At 37.4% G+C, this 18,774-nt stretch overlaps 1 protein-coding gene across 4 annotated transcripts in view; it reads right to left on the bottom strand.

Moving 5' to 3' along the window:
- LOC307155419 (NACHT, LRR and PYD domains-containing protein 3-like) overlaps nucleotides 1-18,774 on the bottom strand; it is a 117,735-nt gene that overhangs the window by 69,046 nt on the left and 29,915 nt on the right. For 2 of the 4 annotated variants that reach the window (XM_079866020.1, XM_079866023.1), the window contains exons 3-8: nucleotides 15,866-15,988; nucleotides 9,080-11,014; nucleotides 8,523-8,702; nucleotides 6,331-6,504; nucleotides 3,782-3,943; nucleotides 3,434-3,607 (exon numbers count right to left, since the gene is read on the bottom strand). In XM_079866020.1, the coding sequence (XP_079722146.1) occupies nucleotides 3,434-3,607; nucleotides 3,782-3,943; nucleotides 6,331-6,504; nucleotides 8,523-8,702; nucleotides 9,080-11,014; nucleotides 15,866-15,988 (2,748 nt within the window). The remainder of the gene's footprint in view (nucleotides 1-3,433; nucleotides 3,608-3,781; nucleotides 3,944-6,330; nucleotides 6,505-8,522; nucleotides 8,703-9,079; nucleotides 11,015-15,865; nucleotides 15,989-18,774) is intronic. The other 2 variants (XM_079866021.1, XM_079866022.1) reach the window with 2 other exon arrangements.

The following is an 18,774-nucleotide window of genomic DNA, read 5'->3' on the forward strand; positions in this document are numbered from 1 at the left end:
TGCGAACAGATTTTTGATATCTCGAACGGTTTGGCCGTGGCGAGGAAACGAATTTATGGCGAATAATGGGACACAGGAAGTGTGTTATAACTTCTGCATACATTAACTGATCTTGATGAAACTTCAGCAGTGTGTTCGTGGTAAGAGGCCGATCACATGGATGTGACCTTTGTGAGTCAAAGTTATAGCGCCACCAACTGGCAACAGGAAGTGTGTCACTTTCAAAATGCTTTGAAATCACTTTCTTATTTTTACCCGATTTGCTTAAAACTTTATGTGTATAATGTAGACACACGGCAGATGTAGACCTGTGAAAGGATTATTGATATCTTAGATACTGTTGCCGTGGCAACACATCAAACTTTAATATTCTTTTTGGATGCTTTTGAGACTCTTCACATGCTTGAAAATGCATGAAACTCGACAGACACATCACATTTATTATACAGTAGACATGTGCAAAGTTTCAGAAACGGGTGTGGTGGAATGGCTCAGTAGCGCCACCTTTAGTCAAAAATGGGGGCTTAGTTTTTCCTAGAATCACAAAACTTGGTGGGTGTATTGTTCTCATCAAGCAGGACACCTTTCTAATTTACAGTCATAACCTCAGACCCACAGGAAGTCAGATATTTTGGTTTGAATGTGGATTTTCTGGAGAATTTTCTCTCTCTCTCTGTGTGTCTGTGTGTGTGTGTGTGTGTGGGGGGGGGGATTTGTCTATTCCATTTAATCTTTGTTTTTCAAGGTTTCAGGGGCTTTTGGGGCCCTTAACTTACTCAAAAACTCTTGAAACTTTCCACACAGGTCAGAACCCACGGTCATCAGAGCCGGGCTGAAGCTGGTACCCGGGCGTGGCAGGGGGGCTCAACAGCGCCCCCTTGGACACGGTCTGAAAACTTGGTCCATATATCAAACACGCTTGCATGAATTAATATGAAACTCGGTACACATATAGATCTCATCGGGCCGAACAACTTCCGCACTTTAAGTTATTAGCTCCGCCCAACAGGAAGTCGGCTATTATGGGTTGTTTGAAAAACGCATGCTGTGGAATTTAATGTACTCATCCAAGAGAATTCATCCAATCGCCTCCAAACTCGGTCAGCATGAAGTCAAGACATTGAGGATGCTAAATTCCGGACGGATTTTTGATATCTCGAACGGTTTGGCCGTGGCGAGGAAACAATGGCGAGAAAAGAGAAACACGAAGTAATATAACTTCTGCATACGTTAACTGATCTTGATGAAACTTCAGCAGTGTGTTCGTGGTAAGAGGCCGATCAGATGGATGTAACTATTGTGAGTCAAAGTTATAGCGCCACCAACTGGCATACATAAATATAGCTGCAAGCAGCGATGGAGGGCCCAAGCCGGTGACACCGCCACCCCGGTGGCTTTAGTGTAACTAAAGGCACCAGGGTGGCGGTGCCACCGGCTTGGGCCCGCAATCGCTGCTCGCAGCTATATTTAATGATTATAATCATTATTTTAAAATATGATTGTATATAATATTCTAGAGACCTAATAATTAAAAAACTGTTGGAAAGCACATTAGCTTCTTATCAATCCACTGGTTAACATTTAAAACACTGTATGAAAATATGGGCCGATCTTCGTATTGGTCTGAACAAAAACGGGTGGTGCTGAAAGAAAATTCAATTTCAATCTCTGACAATAGATGGCGCTTATGGAACAGCAGAATTATATTGGTTTCCCTGGTTGCCTCTGTAAACAAAGCAGCGCTGAGCTTATAAACACTACTTTATTAGGCATTATTAGTTGGAACTTTGAATAACCAATTTTTATGTAGATCAATACTGTGCCAAGCGTCATTGAATTTGCCCTTCCCTGGCGCTGAGCTAGTTAAATAGCACCATGCTTCTCACACATTTATCATGCAGGGCTGCCTGCAAGTGATCAAGATCCATCCACTCATGCCGCTTTGTTTTATGCTTTCCTCCCAATCAGTAGCGGCTGTTCCGTTCTCGCTTTTGCAACACATAAAGGCCAATTTTTGTAATAGCACCATACTACTCAAACTAAATTTATTTTAAGTTTCAAGACCTTTCAAAGACCTATGTTTGTTTTCACAGACTTTCCATGCCTTGAATCCATGTGTCTGAAATTCAAGTACTTTCAAAAAGTGTGGGAACCCTGAGGAGAAATTATTGGTTTACATAGTTTACGCCATTTTTCACCTGAACGATCTGCCCTCCATCATTGTTCTTCAAGAAATTATACAATCTGAGCACCGTTTATGTTGTAAAACTGTACTGGACGTGTTAGAGAAGAAGTGAGGAGGAGAATGACACAGAGAGTGATGTCAAAATCATATCAATGGCTCATTCGGTATGCAGTGACACCTGCCATCAGCAGAATGTCTTTGTATGTATTGAGACAAAAGATTGTTTTTTGGGGACTGAATGCTGTCTGCTGCCTGAATGACTAGCCATCAGTGTAGTATTTGTGAATGTTATGAGACAAAAGATAATGACTGTCAATCAACTTGGTTTTCATGTATGTATGGCAATAAAAAATATTTTTTGAAGGCTCTAAAACACTTTTTTTTTTTGTAAATAGGTTATGTGTGAATTTAGTTATGATGGAGCTAAAACTCAAGTGCACTGTTTGATGACAAAGTTTTTAAATAAATCTTTTTAAAGAAAAAAATCATTTATAATAGTTTCATTTATACTATTTTTTATTATATTAATTCTAAAAACCAAATATATTAATTTGAAGTATATATAAAATAGAAAAATAGAGCTCCAATTGTCTTGTTTAAAAAAATACAACAACTACGCACATACTCCAAACAGTTCAGGAAAGACAACCGTTTGAGTGCAGGCATGTGATTTTTATAGTTTGGGTTCAAAAGGTGGTGCAGTTTAAGGTGTTAAAACATAACCTTACACTGGTCAAACACGACTTCTCTTTTTGGTTATGTCTAAGGTAGATTGTATGTTGTCAGTAGCTAATAGCATCTGTCACACTAATGTGTGGTTGGCTGTTGGGCTCATGAATAATAATCACGTTTTGATTTGCTAAAATTAATGTCTGAAAGGGGATTTTTAACGTTGAAAGGGGATTATCACTTTTGCAAAGTTAGCTCACTGGAGTGAGAGAGCAGTGGGCAGATAATTCTGTTTGGTCTTAAAGCCTTCCAAGCATTCCCCAAGACAAAATAAAAACTTGATTTAGACAAATTATCCTGTTCAAAAGTAAATACTCTTGGTTATTTTTAGTATCTGTTTCCTCCCCAAGCATCAATGACTTTTTGTGATACTTGTCATTAACATGTAATCATCATCTGTATCAGAATAGACCACATTTACATTTGTCCACACAAAGTACCATCTGTAACCAGAAAAATGATAAAAGTGGAGCTGCCCACTGTACTTATCAAAATTGAGTTGAATACCCCCTTAAATACCTCAGTATGTTGAGTTGACATTGTGTACTATTCAGTCCAGCACAGAGCAGCTTCACTCCTGAATCCTGCAGGTCATTGTTACTCAGGTCCAGCTCTCTCAGGACGGAGTTTGGTGATTGTAGAGCTGAAGCCACAATTTCACAGTGCTGAGCAGTGAGTTTACAGGCTGTTAATCTGAAAAATGTGACTTTGGTTAAAGGCATGCAGGTGTCCGTCCACATCAGATAAAAGAACAAGCTGGTTGACAATTCACACTCTGTTCTTTACAGCAGGAAGGTGCAGCAATTAAAATATAATAAGATACACATCAGACAGTATGATTCTTAACATGTATTCTGTTTAACATACTTCAGTTTGTGCAGATGTTTGAGTGTATCAGAGAGTAGCTTCAGTCCTGAATCTCCTGGGTGATTGTAGCTCAGATCCAGCTCTCTCAGGTGTGAAGGGTTTGAACTCAGAGCTGATGCCAGAACAGCACAACCTTCCTCTGTCACCTTGCAGCCAGATAATCTACAACAACAGAAAGTGTTAATGTTAGTGTGCTTCATTTTTTACAAAATATTTTAGATTTATTTCTATGATTTGTGATACAGCAGCAGGGAAAAAGGATATGGGATGCAGAGGGTCCTGCAGAACCCCTTATACAGGACTGTTAATACAACACCGAAAAAATGCAGGAACAAATCAATACATTTTAAGTTGTGACTAAGACATTTAAATGTTGTTAGTGGGCTGTAAATCTGATTTCATTAAAAAAATAAAAAAATAAAATCAGATTCAAGCTTCAATATTGGACCACTGTTTATGATAAAACTGGGTTCTTAATATATGTCATATGAGTGCAAAATCTGTAATTTTTTATATTTAGAATAGAATAATTAAGTTATTTCATATTCACTAACATCTGCTCCGGTTTATTTGTGTTCACATAGCTTCACTGAACAGCGTCCGTTAGAGCTCTTAGTACAAAAGTGTGCATATTTTGAGAAATATTTATTCATTATTACCGTTGCAAAATATTTTGTCATACAGAATACAATTTCTTTTTATTTCACACTGAATTATGCAATCTGAAGAGCTTAAACAGCATACACTGCAAGTTCTGTCTCTCCTCTTCCTGGTTTGCATCAGTTATGATCTTAGCGCTCTCTCACTCTCATCATAGATGATGATATTCCAGCCCTTTTGCATGACTCTGTCCTGTACACTTCTTCCTTTGCAGCTCAGTGAAGAACAAACCCAGAGAAACATTTCTACACACGAAACAATAAGCTAATAAACACACAATTACAATGGTATATGGTGTGTGTGTGATTTTCATGGGATTTGGGGTATAATCATATGAATAAAGAGCGTTTACATTACACCAAGCAGTTTTGTCGAATAGCTCAATATAAAATGCTAAATATTACATTTTAATGACATTATATGACTAAAATCCGCATTAAGAAGTTTTTATGCTTGAGCTTATATATCTCCATTTTAATAACAGTCTGAGTAATTCTGAGTCTTGAACTGTAAACTCAAATGTTGGCTTTCTACATATATGTTGGTTGTGTGTCTATTCAGAATGACTTCTGAGCAGCAGCCTTTTTATTTTGGGTATGTCATTTATGCCCCACTTGCCAAAATGTGGGGTGACAGTTAAAGTTTCTCTTTTGTTGACAAACAAAACACGCAGTGTTAGTGCATGCACAAGAATAATGTTAAACTTAAAATCACAAAGTATGACCTCAGTTTGTTATTATAATATTAATGTACTGTACGTTCAACACTCTTACAGTGTAATTGAATTGCAATTGTAATGTCACCATTGTGTTTGATCTTTTGAAATAAGAGTTCATTGTACCATTAAAAAAAAAAAGTGAGCTTTAGACTTCAAAAATTTCTACAAAACTACCCTTTTTCCATTTCTGCTACATTGCGATATTACACTGTTGCAGATATTTGCATCTGACTGCCTCCACACAGCGCCTACTTTAACTTTAACTGCAACTTTTGAAGTAGTTTTTACATAGATTAAGAAGTCTGGTAAGATTGGCAGATGTTGTGCTAATATGGCTCATTATGAGGATGTTGGAAATGATACCCTGTCAAACCCAAATGTTAACAGTATTGTATCACATTGCGTCAAAAACAAATATAAACCAGTTATAATCAATGTCGCGGTCCACACTTGATGCGGACAGTAGACAGATGTAGCATGTTTTCATGACGTCCAGGATCGCACCACAGGATTATATGTTTGTTTGGAGCATTTCACTGCAGATTGTTTGTTTTAAATGAGGCAGAGTTTAATTGAGAATTCACAAAGAACAATTATTGAACGCTGAAGCAGTTAAATATATTGGATCTGACAGGAACTATATTGCAAAGGGTTAGTAAACAATTTCATAATCTTTCTGTAAATAATGGTCATTATTTCATATGGAAAAAGTTTTCAAAAACTTTGCATCCAAAAGTGGGCAGCATTTATACTTGTTCCTATGCAATGACATTAGCTAATCATTTTAGACAGAGGGTTTAAAATAATATAAATAATATTTTTTGCAAATATATGATTTTTTTTTACTAACTTATAAACATTATAACATGAATCTCAAACAACATAAAAAAAAAGTTATACTATGGCCATTTTATTTAGGCTCCAAATGCCATATAAACTTACATTAGACCATTATGGAAATCTTAAGATGATTCTTATCTTAGTTAAAAAAATAAAAATAAAAATAAACCCTGGGAAGTAGCACATTAAAATATATCTTAAAAAATAAGGCAATACTTTCAGGCAATACTGTCAATGTGAAATACTTCATACATTCATCTTCTTAAACATTCTAGAAAGTGAACTGTACTTGGACATTTACATATAGAATGAATCAATGTGAGAAACAAACCTCAGTATGTTGAGTTGACAGTTTGGACTCTCCAGTCCCTTACAGAGCAGCTTCACTCCTGCATCCTGCAGGTCATTGTTAGTCAGGTCCAGCTCTCTCAGAGTGGAGTTTGAAGATTGTAGAACTGAAGCCACAACTTCACAGTGTTGATCAGTAATATAACAGGCTGTTAATCTGAAAAAGAAGAGCTCTGCTTAAAAGGCATGCTGGTGTCTCCATAAGTTTTCAAGTAAATACAGTGCAGAAAATATTCGTCAAACCTCCATTACAAATCTACACACAGAGCAGTGCAGACAGCACATGAATGCCAAATTCAGTTCTCCTTCTCTTGAGCTTAAATGGACATGTGCACGCAAAATTGAGTCAAAATGTCCGTCTCTGCGAGTATCCTCGTAAACACAGTCTGTTATGTGTTGTAAACAATTGTGAAAGAAAGCGGATGCATGTTATATTAGGTCCGTGCATTTGTATTAAAGAGACAGCAGCCTAATATACCCACAGCTGTTTGTGTCACCAATGGTGATTAAACAACAAAAGAGAAAAAGAAAATTACTTTTGTAGCTTTAAAAAAAGATAAACTGTATTAATTGATTAATTAATTAATTAATTTCATTAGTTATTTTTCATTTAGACAGTGAAGACATTTGATAATTCAATGTATGTGCATGAATACTTTTAGATTTACCTGAAAAACAAAGCACTGCTTATTTCAATTGTATCTTTCTTCTATTGTGTTAATCTATTCTTGTAATTTGTTTATAATTTTCTATGCAGATTCACTCCTCTACATAATCACCCCAATTATTCTAGAATTATTAATTCTTTTCAAATAGAGCTATTCAAATCATCTGGTGAAATTGTTTTATATCACAATATACATCGCAGAAAAACAAAATATCGCAATGTAAGTTTTTTCCAGTATCGTGCAGCCCTAGTCTCCATCTACCCTTGTTTGATTTAATGTTGCGGTTTTTAAGACTTAAAACTTATCCATTACCTCCTCTGACATAAGCATTATGTTTGCCAATGTTGAACATTGTACAAGAGAAAGACTTTTTCTGTTTGTTTTAGAGTTTAAAATGCCTGAATTTCTTGAGCAACAGAGCTATCCTTCATTTCAATCATGAAATATGACAGATTCATCAATCTTTCAGGGCTGACATTGGCATTGATACTTGTTCCTATGCAAAGACATTAGCTAACCATAACAGTGGACATTTTTGACAAGTCTTAAAGGAGCTGCGGTACTAAAACTGACCGATTTAGACAGGTTTAATATAATGCAAATATAAGGCCGTTTCTCAATATGCGTTCTTGTCTGTACTTGTGTTCTTGTGGACTTGTGAAACGTCATCAGTCGCTGCCCAAGTACTGTCCCAATACACAAGTTTGCATTTTGGCAAGAACGGTTAAAAATCCCGGAAGTGTTCTTGACACGCCCATTTTACCTAGGATGCATAGGTTGGTAACTTGTGTGAACTTGACGGCAGAAATATCCCAGCATTCATTTCGGCATTCGAGGAAAGAGAGGCAGGTCAATACAGCAAGTCGTTTTTTTCTACAATTCCGTACGCTATTTCATCACTAAATTCACTTCTGAGAACATATGATGCAAGAAATCAACTGTGTAGATTTCAAATATTGGCATTTTTACGAAAATTTATGGCGAATCGAAAATGTGCTAAAACGTTTTCGGAAGTGAGAATCTCCATAAGCGTAGCTTTATTGTTATGAATATACATTACATTGTAGTGTACAGTTGTAGAGTAATCCCTTGAGCTGAGGGTAGGCTTGGGCGATAAAGCCTGGCTGTTATCGTCAATATTCTCGTTATGATTGGGTACTGCAGACGGCGTCTGTGCGGCGGTATTATTGCGCAATACCAGCAAGAACACATCGTCTCAAAGTGTCAGCAGCGTTCTGTGTGCTCGTCGCCTTGTGAGTTCATTCTTCCAAGAACAACTAGCAAGAGAGTTCTCCCCAAGAACACAAGTCTGTTCTTTGCATTCTTGATTTTGAGAAACACCCTACTTTTGGTGCAAAAAAAATTACTTAATTTTATTTAATTGAACATTTAACATTTAATTTCACAATAAACATGTTATGCCATAAAATTCTTCTTCTTATGTATTCTAGAAGGGTAATTGTACTTGAATATGAACATATTGACTGAATCAATGTGAAAGCCAAACCTCAATATGTTGAGTTGACAGTTTGGACTCTCCAGTCCCTTACAGAGCAGCTTCACTTTTGAACCAGACTCCTTCAGGTCATTGTTACTCAGGTCCAGCTCTCTCAGGGGGGAGTTTGGTGATTGTAGAGCAGAAGCCACTATTCCATAGTGCTGATCAGTGAGATTACAGGCTGTTAATCTGAAAAAGGAAAACTCTTTGAAAAAGGAAAACCCAAAAAACATGCAAAACACGTGAATCACTTACTTTCACATGGGAATCGTGTTTTTTGAACATTTCCCACGTGAAATCTGTGATAACGTGGAAAACATGGGAAATCTATGGGTTGTTTTTTTTTTCTTTAAGGGTGGTTATTTTTTTAGTAAAAATCTATTTTAGATCAAGTCAAAGTAAAAATCTATTTCATTAAAATAAAAGTATTAATTTGGTTGAAAATTAAAACAAGATTTGCTGCAAAAACACAAATCCAGAGAATACTCATCAAACCTCCATCACAACTTATTTCACATTATGTTTACATATTACATATTGTAATATTCTTAAATCTACACACTTACACAGCTTTTCTGCAGTTTCTCACAGCGGGTAACAGCCTCCATTTCCCCTCTTTTGATTTGATGTTCTTCATGAAGTCTAACTCATCTAATGCCTCCTCTGACATCAGGATCATGTTCGCCAATGTTGAGCATTGTGCAAGAGAAAGAGTTTTTCTTTTTGTTTTAGAGTTTAAAAATGCCTGCATTTCTTTAACAACAGAACTATCTTTTATTTCAATCAAGCAGTGTGACAGATTCATCCATCTTTCAGGACTGACATTGTTTTTTTGACCTCGTTTGAGGTTTTGGATTATTTTCTTGATGCTCTCTGGGTTGTTCTCTGTGTGAATCAACACATCCTGTAAGAGTCTCTGGTTGGATTCCAGTGAGATGCCATGAAGGAATCGAAGGAAAAGATCCAGGTGTCCATTTTCACTCTTCAAGGCTTTATTCATTGCTTCCTTCAAAAACACATCCAGAGGAACATTCCCACACTGAGTTCTGGACTTTCCTGTGAGGAACATTTTCAGAACTTCACTGTTCTTGTGTAAATAGCAGGAAAACACATACAGTGCTGCAAAAAACTCCTGAAAGCTCAAATGTACAAAGCTGTAAACCTTCCTGTGATAAATCACAGATTCCTCCCTAAAGATCTCAGTGCAAATCCCAGAATACACTGAGGCGTCAGTGACGTCTATGCCGCTCTCAACCAGGTCCTCCTCATAAAACATCACATTGCCCTTCATCAGCTGATTGAAAGCCAGTTCAGCAAGTTTCATAATCACGTCTCTGTTGGACTGCAGGAGTTTCTCTGGATCTCTCTCTTCATACTTCTGGTTCCTCATATGTGTTTGAATGAGGAGGAAGTGGATGTACATTTCAGTCAGAGTTTGAGGGATTTCTGCACTGAGATCTTGTTTAAGGATGTTTTGAAGCACAGTGGCTGAGATCCAGCAGAAGACGGGTATGTGACACATGATGTGGAGACTTCTTGCTTTTCTGATGTGTGAGATGATTCTGCTGGCTTGATGCTCATCACTGATTCTCTTCCTGAAGTATTCCTCCTTCTGAGGGTCATTGAATCCCTGAATTTCAGTCACACGGTTGATGTAGTTTGAGGGGATCTGATTGGCTGCTGCTGGTCTGGTGGTGATCCAGATGAGAGCAGAGGGAAGCACATCTCCTTTCATGAGGTTTGACATCAACACACCCACTGATGAAGACTCAGTCACATCAGAAACTTTCTCACTGTCTGAAAACTTCAGTGTCAATCTGCTTTCATCCAGACCATCAAAGATGAACACAACTGTACATTCATCATACATCTCAGAGTCCAGATCTTGAAGTTCAGGATGAAAGTCCAGCAGAAGTCTGTGAAGACTGTACTGATAATCTTTAATCAAGTTCAGCTCTCTAAATGGAAGCACAAACATGAAATCTACATCCTGATTGGCTTTTCCCTCGGCCCAGTCCAGAATGAACTTCTGCACAGAGACGGTTTTTCCAATTCCAGCGATGCCTTTAGTAAGAACAGTCTTGATTTGGTCTTTCTTCTCTCTTCTCTTCTCCTCATATCCTGGTTCAGGTGAAGGATCAAAGATGTCATTGCAGTGGATTGGAGTGTCTTGGAGTGTCTTGTAACTTTTCTCCATCTGTAACACCTCATGTTCTTCATTCACTCCTTCACTCTCTCCCTCTATGATGTACAGCTGTGTGTAAATCCTGTTCAGGAGGGTCTGATTCTCTTGTAGTTTAATTCCCTCAAATACCCTCTCATATCTGTTCTTCATGCTGGTTTTGTGCCGGTCTTTGACTCTCTGCAGATCATCATGCACTGGTTGGTGAGAGTCGAGCTGCAGGGCTGCTTCTGTGTCATGATGACTGATGTGTTTCTGACAGGAGGAGGATGAGCTGGTCTGACAGGACACATATCTGATCTGGTCAGCTCTCCCACCACTGAAAAAACATTAAAACAAACAGAAAAGACATTTATCAAAATAGAGAAAATATGTAAATATCTTTAATACTGAAATATGTTATTTAAAATCATACCACAACCAAAATGATAAGGAAGTGTTTGTTTCATAAACCTCTTTTACATATAATAAATCTATTGTGGCCAGTTGATTTCATGACATAAAGTTCCTCAAGGTTCTGTTCCCCTCCAATATTGCAGTATTTGTATGTCTCCCCCCTTACGGAACAAAAATACATGGGAATATACTACAAAATATAATGCAATATATTACATAATATATTTCTATATATGGAAAACTAGTGCTTATATTTTTCAATATACTGCAAAATCTCCATTGGCCATGTATGGCTATATATTGATACATATAAAATATTTCGAAATGAAGACAAAAATAGCATTACATGTAATTGTGGCAGGATGAGGCAGAGGGCTGTGAGAGAGCGTGTGATTACTGATGAGTGCCACCTGCGAGACGCACCGGTCTCGCATCTCTCACGGAGGTTTGTTTTTGTTTTTTTGTTTGTTTTTTGAATATGTTTTATTATGTGTGTGCGGCAGTCGACCGTGAGGGGCATTATTGTAGGGACTTCAACATTATATTGTCATGCCCCTAAACATGACGCAGAACAAAACAAACTGTGATCAGTTGCGTTACATGTCAGTCAGACGTCCTTTTGGGCGGTCTTTGGCCAAGAAAAGCTGTGATAGAGTCCAGACCTTCTGCCGTCAGAGTCTAGAGACTACACGGCACTTAAAGCAATTCCTCTACAATGTTCAAAATGTTTCCCTCACAACTCTCGAAGTTGTCCAACAATTCAGTTTGCTTATCACCACTTCCAAAAGCTGACCATCAAAGCTGGTGGATCCTTAACACAACGGTAAAAAAAATCCTTCTTTCATGACGTGTAAATGTGTCTTTAGCCCTATTCGGAAGGGACAAGTTTTCAAGGGGGATGTTAGAGAAATTTGTGTTTCACAGATATACTTTGCGATTTTAATCATGTCCGAATCTGCCATGTCTGTGTTTTTCTCACACAACTTTCCCAAAAATTCCATGGAAAAATAACTATTTTCTACTGTTTTTCAACAAACTGAACAGTCCTCTGAGAAATCTAGTACTGTCAAATGTGAATGTCAATGGCCCCTTTCACACAGAGATTCCGGAAAATCCGCAGATAAAGTGACCCGGGTTCGTTTAATTTTGGTTCATTCACACTGCCAGTGAGTTTCCGGACTCAGAGAGTGCATTCACACACAAGCCGTAAAAATCCCGTAAAAACATGTGACATCGACGTGACGTAATGTCTCAGCAGCGTCTTAAGTTTGCTTATGAGCTGCGATTTCTCTCTTGTGCATTTTTTTCTCTGATTCGATCATAAACTAGAGCATTACGTACCGTTTCACTAGCTGGCAAAAAATCCCGGCTTCAGCATCATCATTACGACATGGCATTTTTAAGTTTTTTGTTCACACAGTGCGTGTTCCGGGACTGACCACGGCCGGGACTGACCACGGCAATGTTACTAGGTCCCGACATCAATCCCGGGTCATGTTTGCGTTCACACAGAAGGCGTTCTGGCAATTTGCCGGCAATTTCCCGGGTTCAAAGCGCTGTGTGAAAGGGGCTAATGATTGCAGACATTGTATTATACTGACGCTTCTCCTTGTTCACATGCTTTCATTTCATTTCAACATAGATGGTATCTGACAAAAAATAAATAAATTATAAAACTGATATATAGAGCCAAATCGTAAAAAAGGGCGAAGAGTGCCCATTTTAATAACAGTGTCACGTACTTGCCTAGATGTCTCTGCTCACTTATGTGTGTTTATTATAAAGAGACACTTCTATAAAATTACACAAAGTATATTAAATAGGGTTTTAATGATAAATTCAAGTTATATAAAGAGTTAAACTCTGCAGTATCTAGATTTGTTTGGAATGGTAGACAACCCAGAATAAGTTTTTCTGTTTTGCAGCGCACAAAATTAGAAGGTGGCCTTGCCCTCCCTAATTTTCAGATTTATTACTGGGCAATCCAGATTAGAGCTATGCGAACATGGACAGACAAAGACAGTAAAGTGCCATGGAGAAGCATAGAATCAGCTATTGTACATCCCCATAGACTTCAAGATCTGCCCTTCACAGGTATAGGACGTCGCAACTCGCACCATAAATTTGGTAATGTTATTTCATCCACTTTAGCTGCATGGTACAGTGCTGAAAAAGCAATAGGCCATTCAAAGAAATTCTCTCAGCATTCACCTTTATGGAACAATGCTCACTTCTTATCTGATCAACAACCTTTTGTTTACCCTTTGTGGTCGTCTAAAGGGGTTTTTACTTTTTCCATTATTTTTGACGGGACTGGTTTGTACCTGAGGTTGCGATCTGCTATGAAAGCTTATGGCGTGCCGTGGAATTCTGTTTTGACTGACCACCCTCTGTTTAGCTGGATTGATCCTGTCAAAGATCCTAGCGGGGCGGTCACAGTAATCTATAACTCTTTACTCAGTAGTGTTCATAAGCTTTTAAAGATACTATCAATATGGGATTTGGAACTTTCTTGGTTAGGATTCCACCCAGACTGGGAAACAGTGTGGTCAAACTTTGGCCTTACTTCTAAAAACCTTAGTCATGTACTTATTCATTTTAAGACTATCCATCGTTTCTACTACACACCTTACAAGCGATATCGCATGAAACTTATACCCAATCCATACTGCAGTTTCTGTAACACTGACGCCACTGGTACATTTCTACATTTGTTTTGGGACCGTCCAATGATTCAACTATTCTGGAAGTATGTGATTGTTATGTTACACGATCTTACAGGTCTATATTTGGATTTGGACCCCTGTTTACTATTATTGAATGATGATTCAAAGTACCAATTTTCTTTACGTGACAAAAAAGTGTTGATGACAGGGTTCACAGCTGCAAAAAAAAGCTATTTTACAGCAGTGGATAACCCCAGATACACACTTGAAGCAATTTTGGATAGTCTCATTTCATTTCATGGTTTGCCTTGAGTGTACAACTGCAAAGATCAATAAGGCAAAGACAACCACTGTAAACACCTGGATGAATATAGCCTCTGCCCTTAAAGAGCTTCTTTGAGTATTCTACAGTCAATATGAGTTTTCTGCCAGTGTTTGTTAAGTGTGTTGTGTTCTGTGCGTGTGTGTGTTTTTTATTTGACTTCATTTTAAATTTATTTCTATTCTCATCAGAAAGCTCTCTCTGTATGATATGTGTTGTTTATTGATTGAAAATAAAAGATCATAATCACAAAAAAATAATATCTAATATCTATGGTGTCTATGGTAATATCTATGGTGTCCCCAGAATGTGTCTGTGAAATTTCAGCTCAAAATACCCCTCATATCATTTATTATAGCTTGTCAAATTTGCTTCTTTTTGGGTGTGAGCAAAAACGCTCAGTTTTTGTGTGTGTCCCTTTAAATGCAAATGAGCTGCTGCTCCCTGCCCCCGTTCAGAAGACGGATGATCCTTTACATGAGCTTCAGATACAATAACAAAACGCAAATCTCACTCATCCAAAATCTCATAAATAGCCAGTAGCAGAGTGCAGCCCTACGGAGAGACTCAGGAAGAGGTTGCAACTTTTAGATGCACCTGGACATTTCTGAATGGTTAGAGGTTACATTTATGTAGTTGTTGTGGAGTGTAGTTGTTGATTCATCTGTTTCTGGGGGATTTCCGTTAAAAGTAAAATTAATCCACTGCTCTCTTGTCTCATCTGGGGCCGGGTTCAGTGCTCGTCTGTGCAGCAACGACAGATAAATTTGCTTGCTTTGCTCCAATTTTTTGCCATTACTTTAGAACTGGTTACACTGTTGTCGCTTGGGAAACCAAATGGCGGCACCTTGGGTGGAAACGTGCAGATTAAGGGGCAGTAATATTATAATAAGATCCCCTTCCTACGCCAGAAGAGGAGCGAAATCTGATCGGCTTATTTTTTGACATGCTTGCAGAGAAAGGCTTACAAAGTTACTGGGTTGTCACTTTTCACGTTTTCTAGGTTGGTAGATGCACCGGGGACCCGATTATAGCACTTAAACACGGAAAAAGTCAGAGTTTTATAATATGTCCCCTTTAATTCAGTGCGTGCAGCACAGCAAAAATAGACTCGGTGCGGAAATGATTGCTACAGAACGAGCTTCAGAGTTAACCGCAAACTGGACAAACCTGAGTTGACAGAGAATGTTTATACTGAGCTTTGTGAGATCGCAGAAACTGATCTAAACCAGGTTGGATTTATCTGGATTTGTCAACTCTAAACCTACTCTGAAACTCAAACTATAGTTTGTTCAGCTAGCTTCATGCAACAGGACACTTTTTTTTTCTTACCATGTTTCGCTCTTTCTGTTTTTGTTCTTTATTTTTGATTCTTAAGTAATAAACATAACACAATTCCTAAAAATGTCATAATTGCATTACAGTTATACTAGATCTTTAAATTAGACTAATATAAGTCAATTAATTAAACATTAGTAAATTAAGTAAACAATATTGGACACTAAGACAATTAAATAATAGTAAATTGATTAAATTAAATAGTATCAACAAAATAATAATAATGAATTAAATATACCTTAGTAAATTAATTAAATTACATTGAATGATGTAAGAAGATTTAGTTATAAATCTTTTTATCTAAAAATAAAACAGTCTATGTAATCCAACTAAATTGTGTTGACCCAATGAAAATGAATTTGAATGAAGTAAATTGAGTTTAAAAATGTTCCTAAATTAAATGAAGTAAAAGTAATGAATTAATGTAAGTGTACATGAATATACTCACACAGAGTCAAAGGGCACGGCTTCATTGCAGAGATCAGTGGGGTGAATCATGGACATGTTACTCTTCATAGACACACATCTGGATACTAGAGATGCTGCTCTCTTTCTCTTCCTGCTGATGATACTGAGAAAAACAGATATATTTCAGATCATAATGAGATATACACTACTGTGCAAAAGTCTTGGACACATTTGTATTCCGCTTTGTATTTTCCGCTCCATGTGCGCGCCGCACTCTCCGTTCTCTGTGTGTGTGTGCGCGCGCGCTACTCTCTGCTCAATGTTCTGTTCCGTGTTTGCGCTACGTGCTTTGCTCTGTATCTGCTCAAATAATGTGCCGACATGAAATTTCTCTGTAGTAGACTGTTTGCAATAGCCCTACTGAGCTGGTATAGCCATGCTGGGCAACCATAGTACAATTTTTAAGGTAGAATATGCAGTGTTTTATTTATTTATTCAGTGATTACTTTATTAAATGTCTGTAGTATTTCATTAGTCATATAGTATTTGCTTCTATTGCTCCCCTCATTTGTATTCAATTGGCTTTATGCCCAGCTGCACTACTTCCTGAACTTCAGCCAGCTACTTTGTAGGGCTGTAATCTCCCAGTCGATTATTTGGTCGATACGTTTTTGCTCGACCAAAATTCTAATTGGTCGATTTTTTGCCGCATTCATCTCATTAGTTTTGCCGCCTTCATTTCATCAGGTGGAAAGCACTAATTACTAATGGGGGTGTTTTCAGAGCACCCCTGTTTCACAGGTAACAGTCTGTCTTCAGAACACCCCCCTTGTTTTCACTTCTTTTGGTTTAGCCCAACCCACTGGAGAAGAGAGACAGACAGATTGAAGAAAGTAGGCTACTAGAAGGTTTGCTGAATATTATTACTTGATCTGGTTTGTTTAATAAACATTCTTTTTTTTATTATAGTGGACGTGCCTTTTGTGTTTAAGAGTAAAAGCTTTAAGTTAGTTAATAGTCTATTCGTGTCTCAGCCACGAAGCTGAGCTCCTATGTTTAGCCTCGCTCTGTGCGAGCTGCAATGAAATGATAGTGCCTGTCAGTTATTATAATACATATGACAAAAACAATTGTCTAAATTATGTTGCATATTCCTCAAAAGTTCTTGTGATGATGATATCACTAGTTGACAACATAGTACTATTTTCGGAAATCATAGGCTATGATATTGCGCGCAGATGCACGTGATGCAACGCTGCAGAGCCGACAGACTCGTGTGTCAGACTCATTTCAGTGCAAAATAATTAGGTCAAAACCGATTTAATATACTGCAAATAGCCTACTAGTTTTTTATGTTTATTTATAATTCATTTAGGCGGACAACAAGGCTATCAAGTACTGCGCACAGTTCGCGGCTAATTAATTTAACCTTTTTATCATTATCATTTTATCATTTATCATTTTTATCATAACCTTTTAATCATTTTTAGTCGATTTTTAGTCGAAAATTTCAGGACTTTAGTCGACCAAGATTTTCTTTGGTTGATTACAGCCCTACTACTTTGTTTCCATTATTGGACAAACTGATTAATCCAGGTGTGTCTGATTATTGTTACTGAGGTCAGGCACACCTGGATTAATCAGTTTGTCCAATAATGGCAAACAGGAAACAAAGGAGCTGGCTGAAGTTCAGGAAGTAGTGCAGCTGGGCATAAAGCCAATTGCTCCCCAATTTGTCGTTTTGGATAATTACCGGACATTGGCCGGAAAAAAAAATGAAATTAAATCTCTCCGGTCAAATTGTCCAAATAAAATTGCCTAATAATCCCGCCCCCCTAACACAATCTGAATTTGAGAATAAGCCTAAAATGTATAAAGCAAAAATACACCGACCTTTGGCTATGTTATAAAGGAACAGGCTCTACCGTTTGAAAGTTATTAAACATTATTACATGGCTTGGTTGAATTCCAATGTGGAATGCGGTCTGTTATTTCATGATATCAGCGCCAGGATTTTGGATTTTGATTTTTGATATCAGCGCCAGGATTTTGATTGTAGGTGGGCCTCCAGAAAACTGGATGGATCAGTTAAAATAAGCCAAAAAATAAAATAAAAACGGGTTCCCCTTCATCTCCGTTTCAGCGCTTTTCTGGGCACTGAGGACAGCGACTCAGTAGCCTACCTGAATTGAATGCGTAATTAGCATAGGTAAAAAAAAATAAAATAAAAAAAACTTAAACAGGATTTTTTTTGTTGCTTTTTTAATACAATTACAATTTCATTTAATTTATTGTTTAATAAAATTATAGGCCTATTATTTTTAGTTTATTAACAGCAACAACAGCCGTATAGATGAAGTTGACGATCGCCATCTCCGTAGTAGTGAACGCGCCTAGAGAGAAATGCACATCATGGATTAGATATATTTCATGTCTGTGAGGCCTACACTGAGTTTCGTTAAATTAGGATGAGATGCGCTCCAGTTCACGAGCAATGCAAGTGACCGCGCGGGCGCCTGCATGATTAGGCCTATCGTCTGCTATATTTGCTTCCAATTGCTTAAATCCAGGCAATTGGTTGATAAAAAAAAAAAATTAAAATTAAGATACAATTTATATAAAACGAAATTCACTTCAAAAAAGTCTTTCTACAAAACAAAACTTAATTAAGTGGTCAAAATCATGTCTGACCCACTCCATGTCTCTCGATATCGCGCATCCTATCTTACTTGTGCGGTTCACTTTTCATAATGAACATAAATTAAAAAATAACATTATAATATTTTAACAAATATTAAACTAAGTGAGCTTATTTAATGGCTACAACACGTATAGTAGACCTAGACTCTCTATTTGTACAAATTGCTGCACATTCATTTTATTCTGAATTTTGCACACATAAGTTGAAAGGCATTTGTTTGTGCATGCATAGCAAAACATATCTGCAAC

This window comes from Squalius cephalus, assembly GCF_949319135.1.
Source record: "Squalius cephalus genome assembly, chromosome: 1".
Classification (NCBI taxonomy): domain Eukaryota; kingdom Metazoa; phylum Chordata; class Actinopteri; order Cypriniformes; family Leuciscidae; genus Squalius; species Squalius cephalus.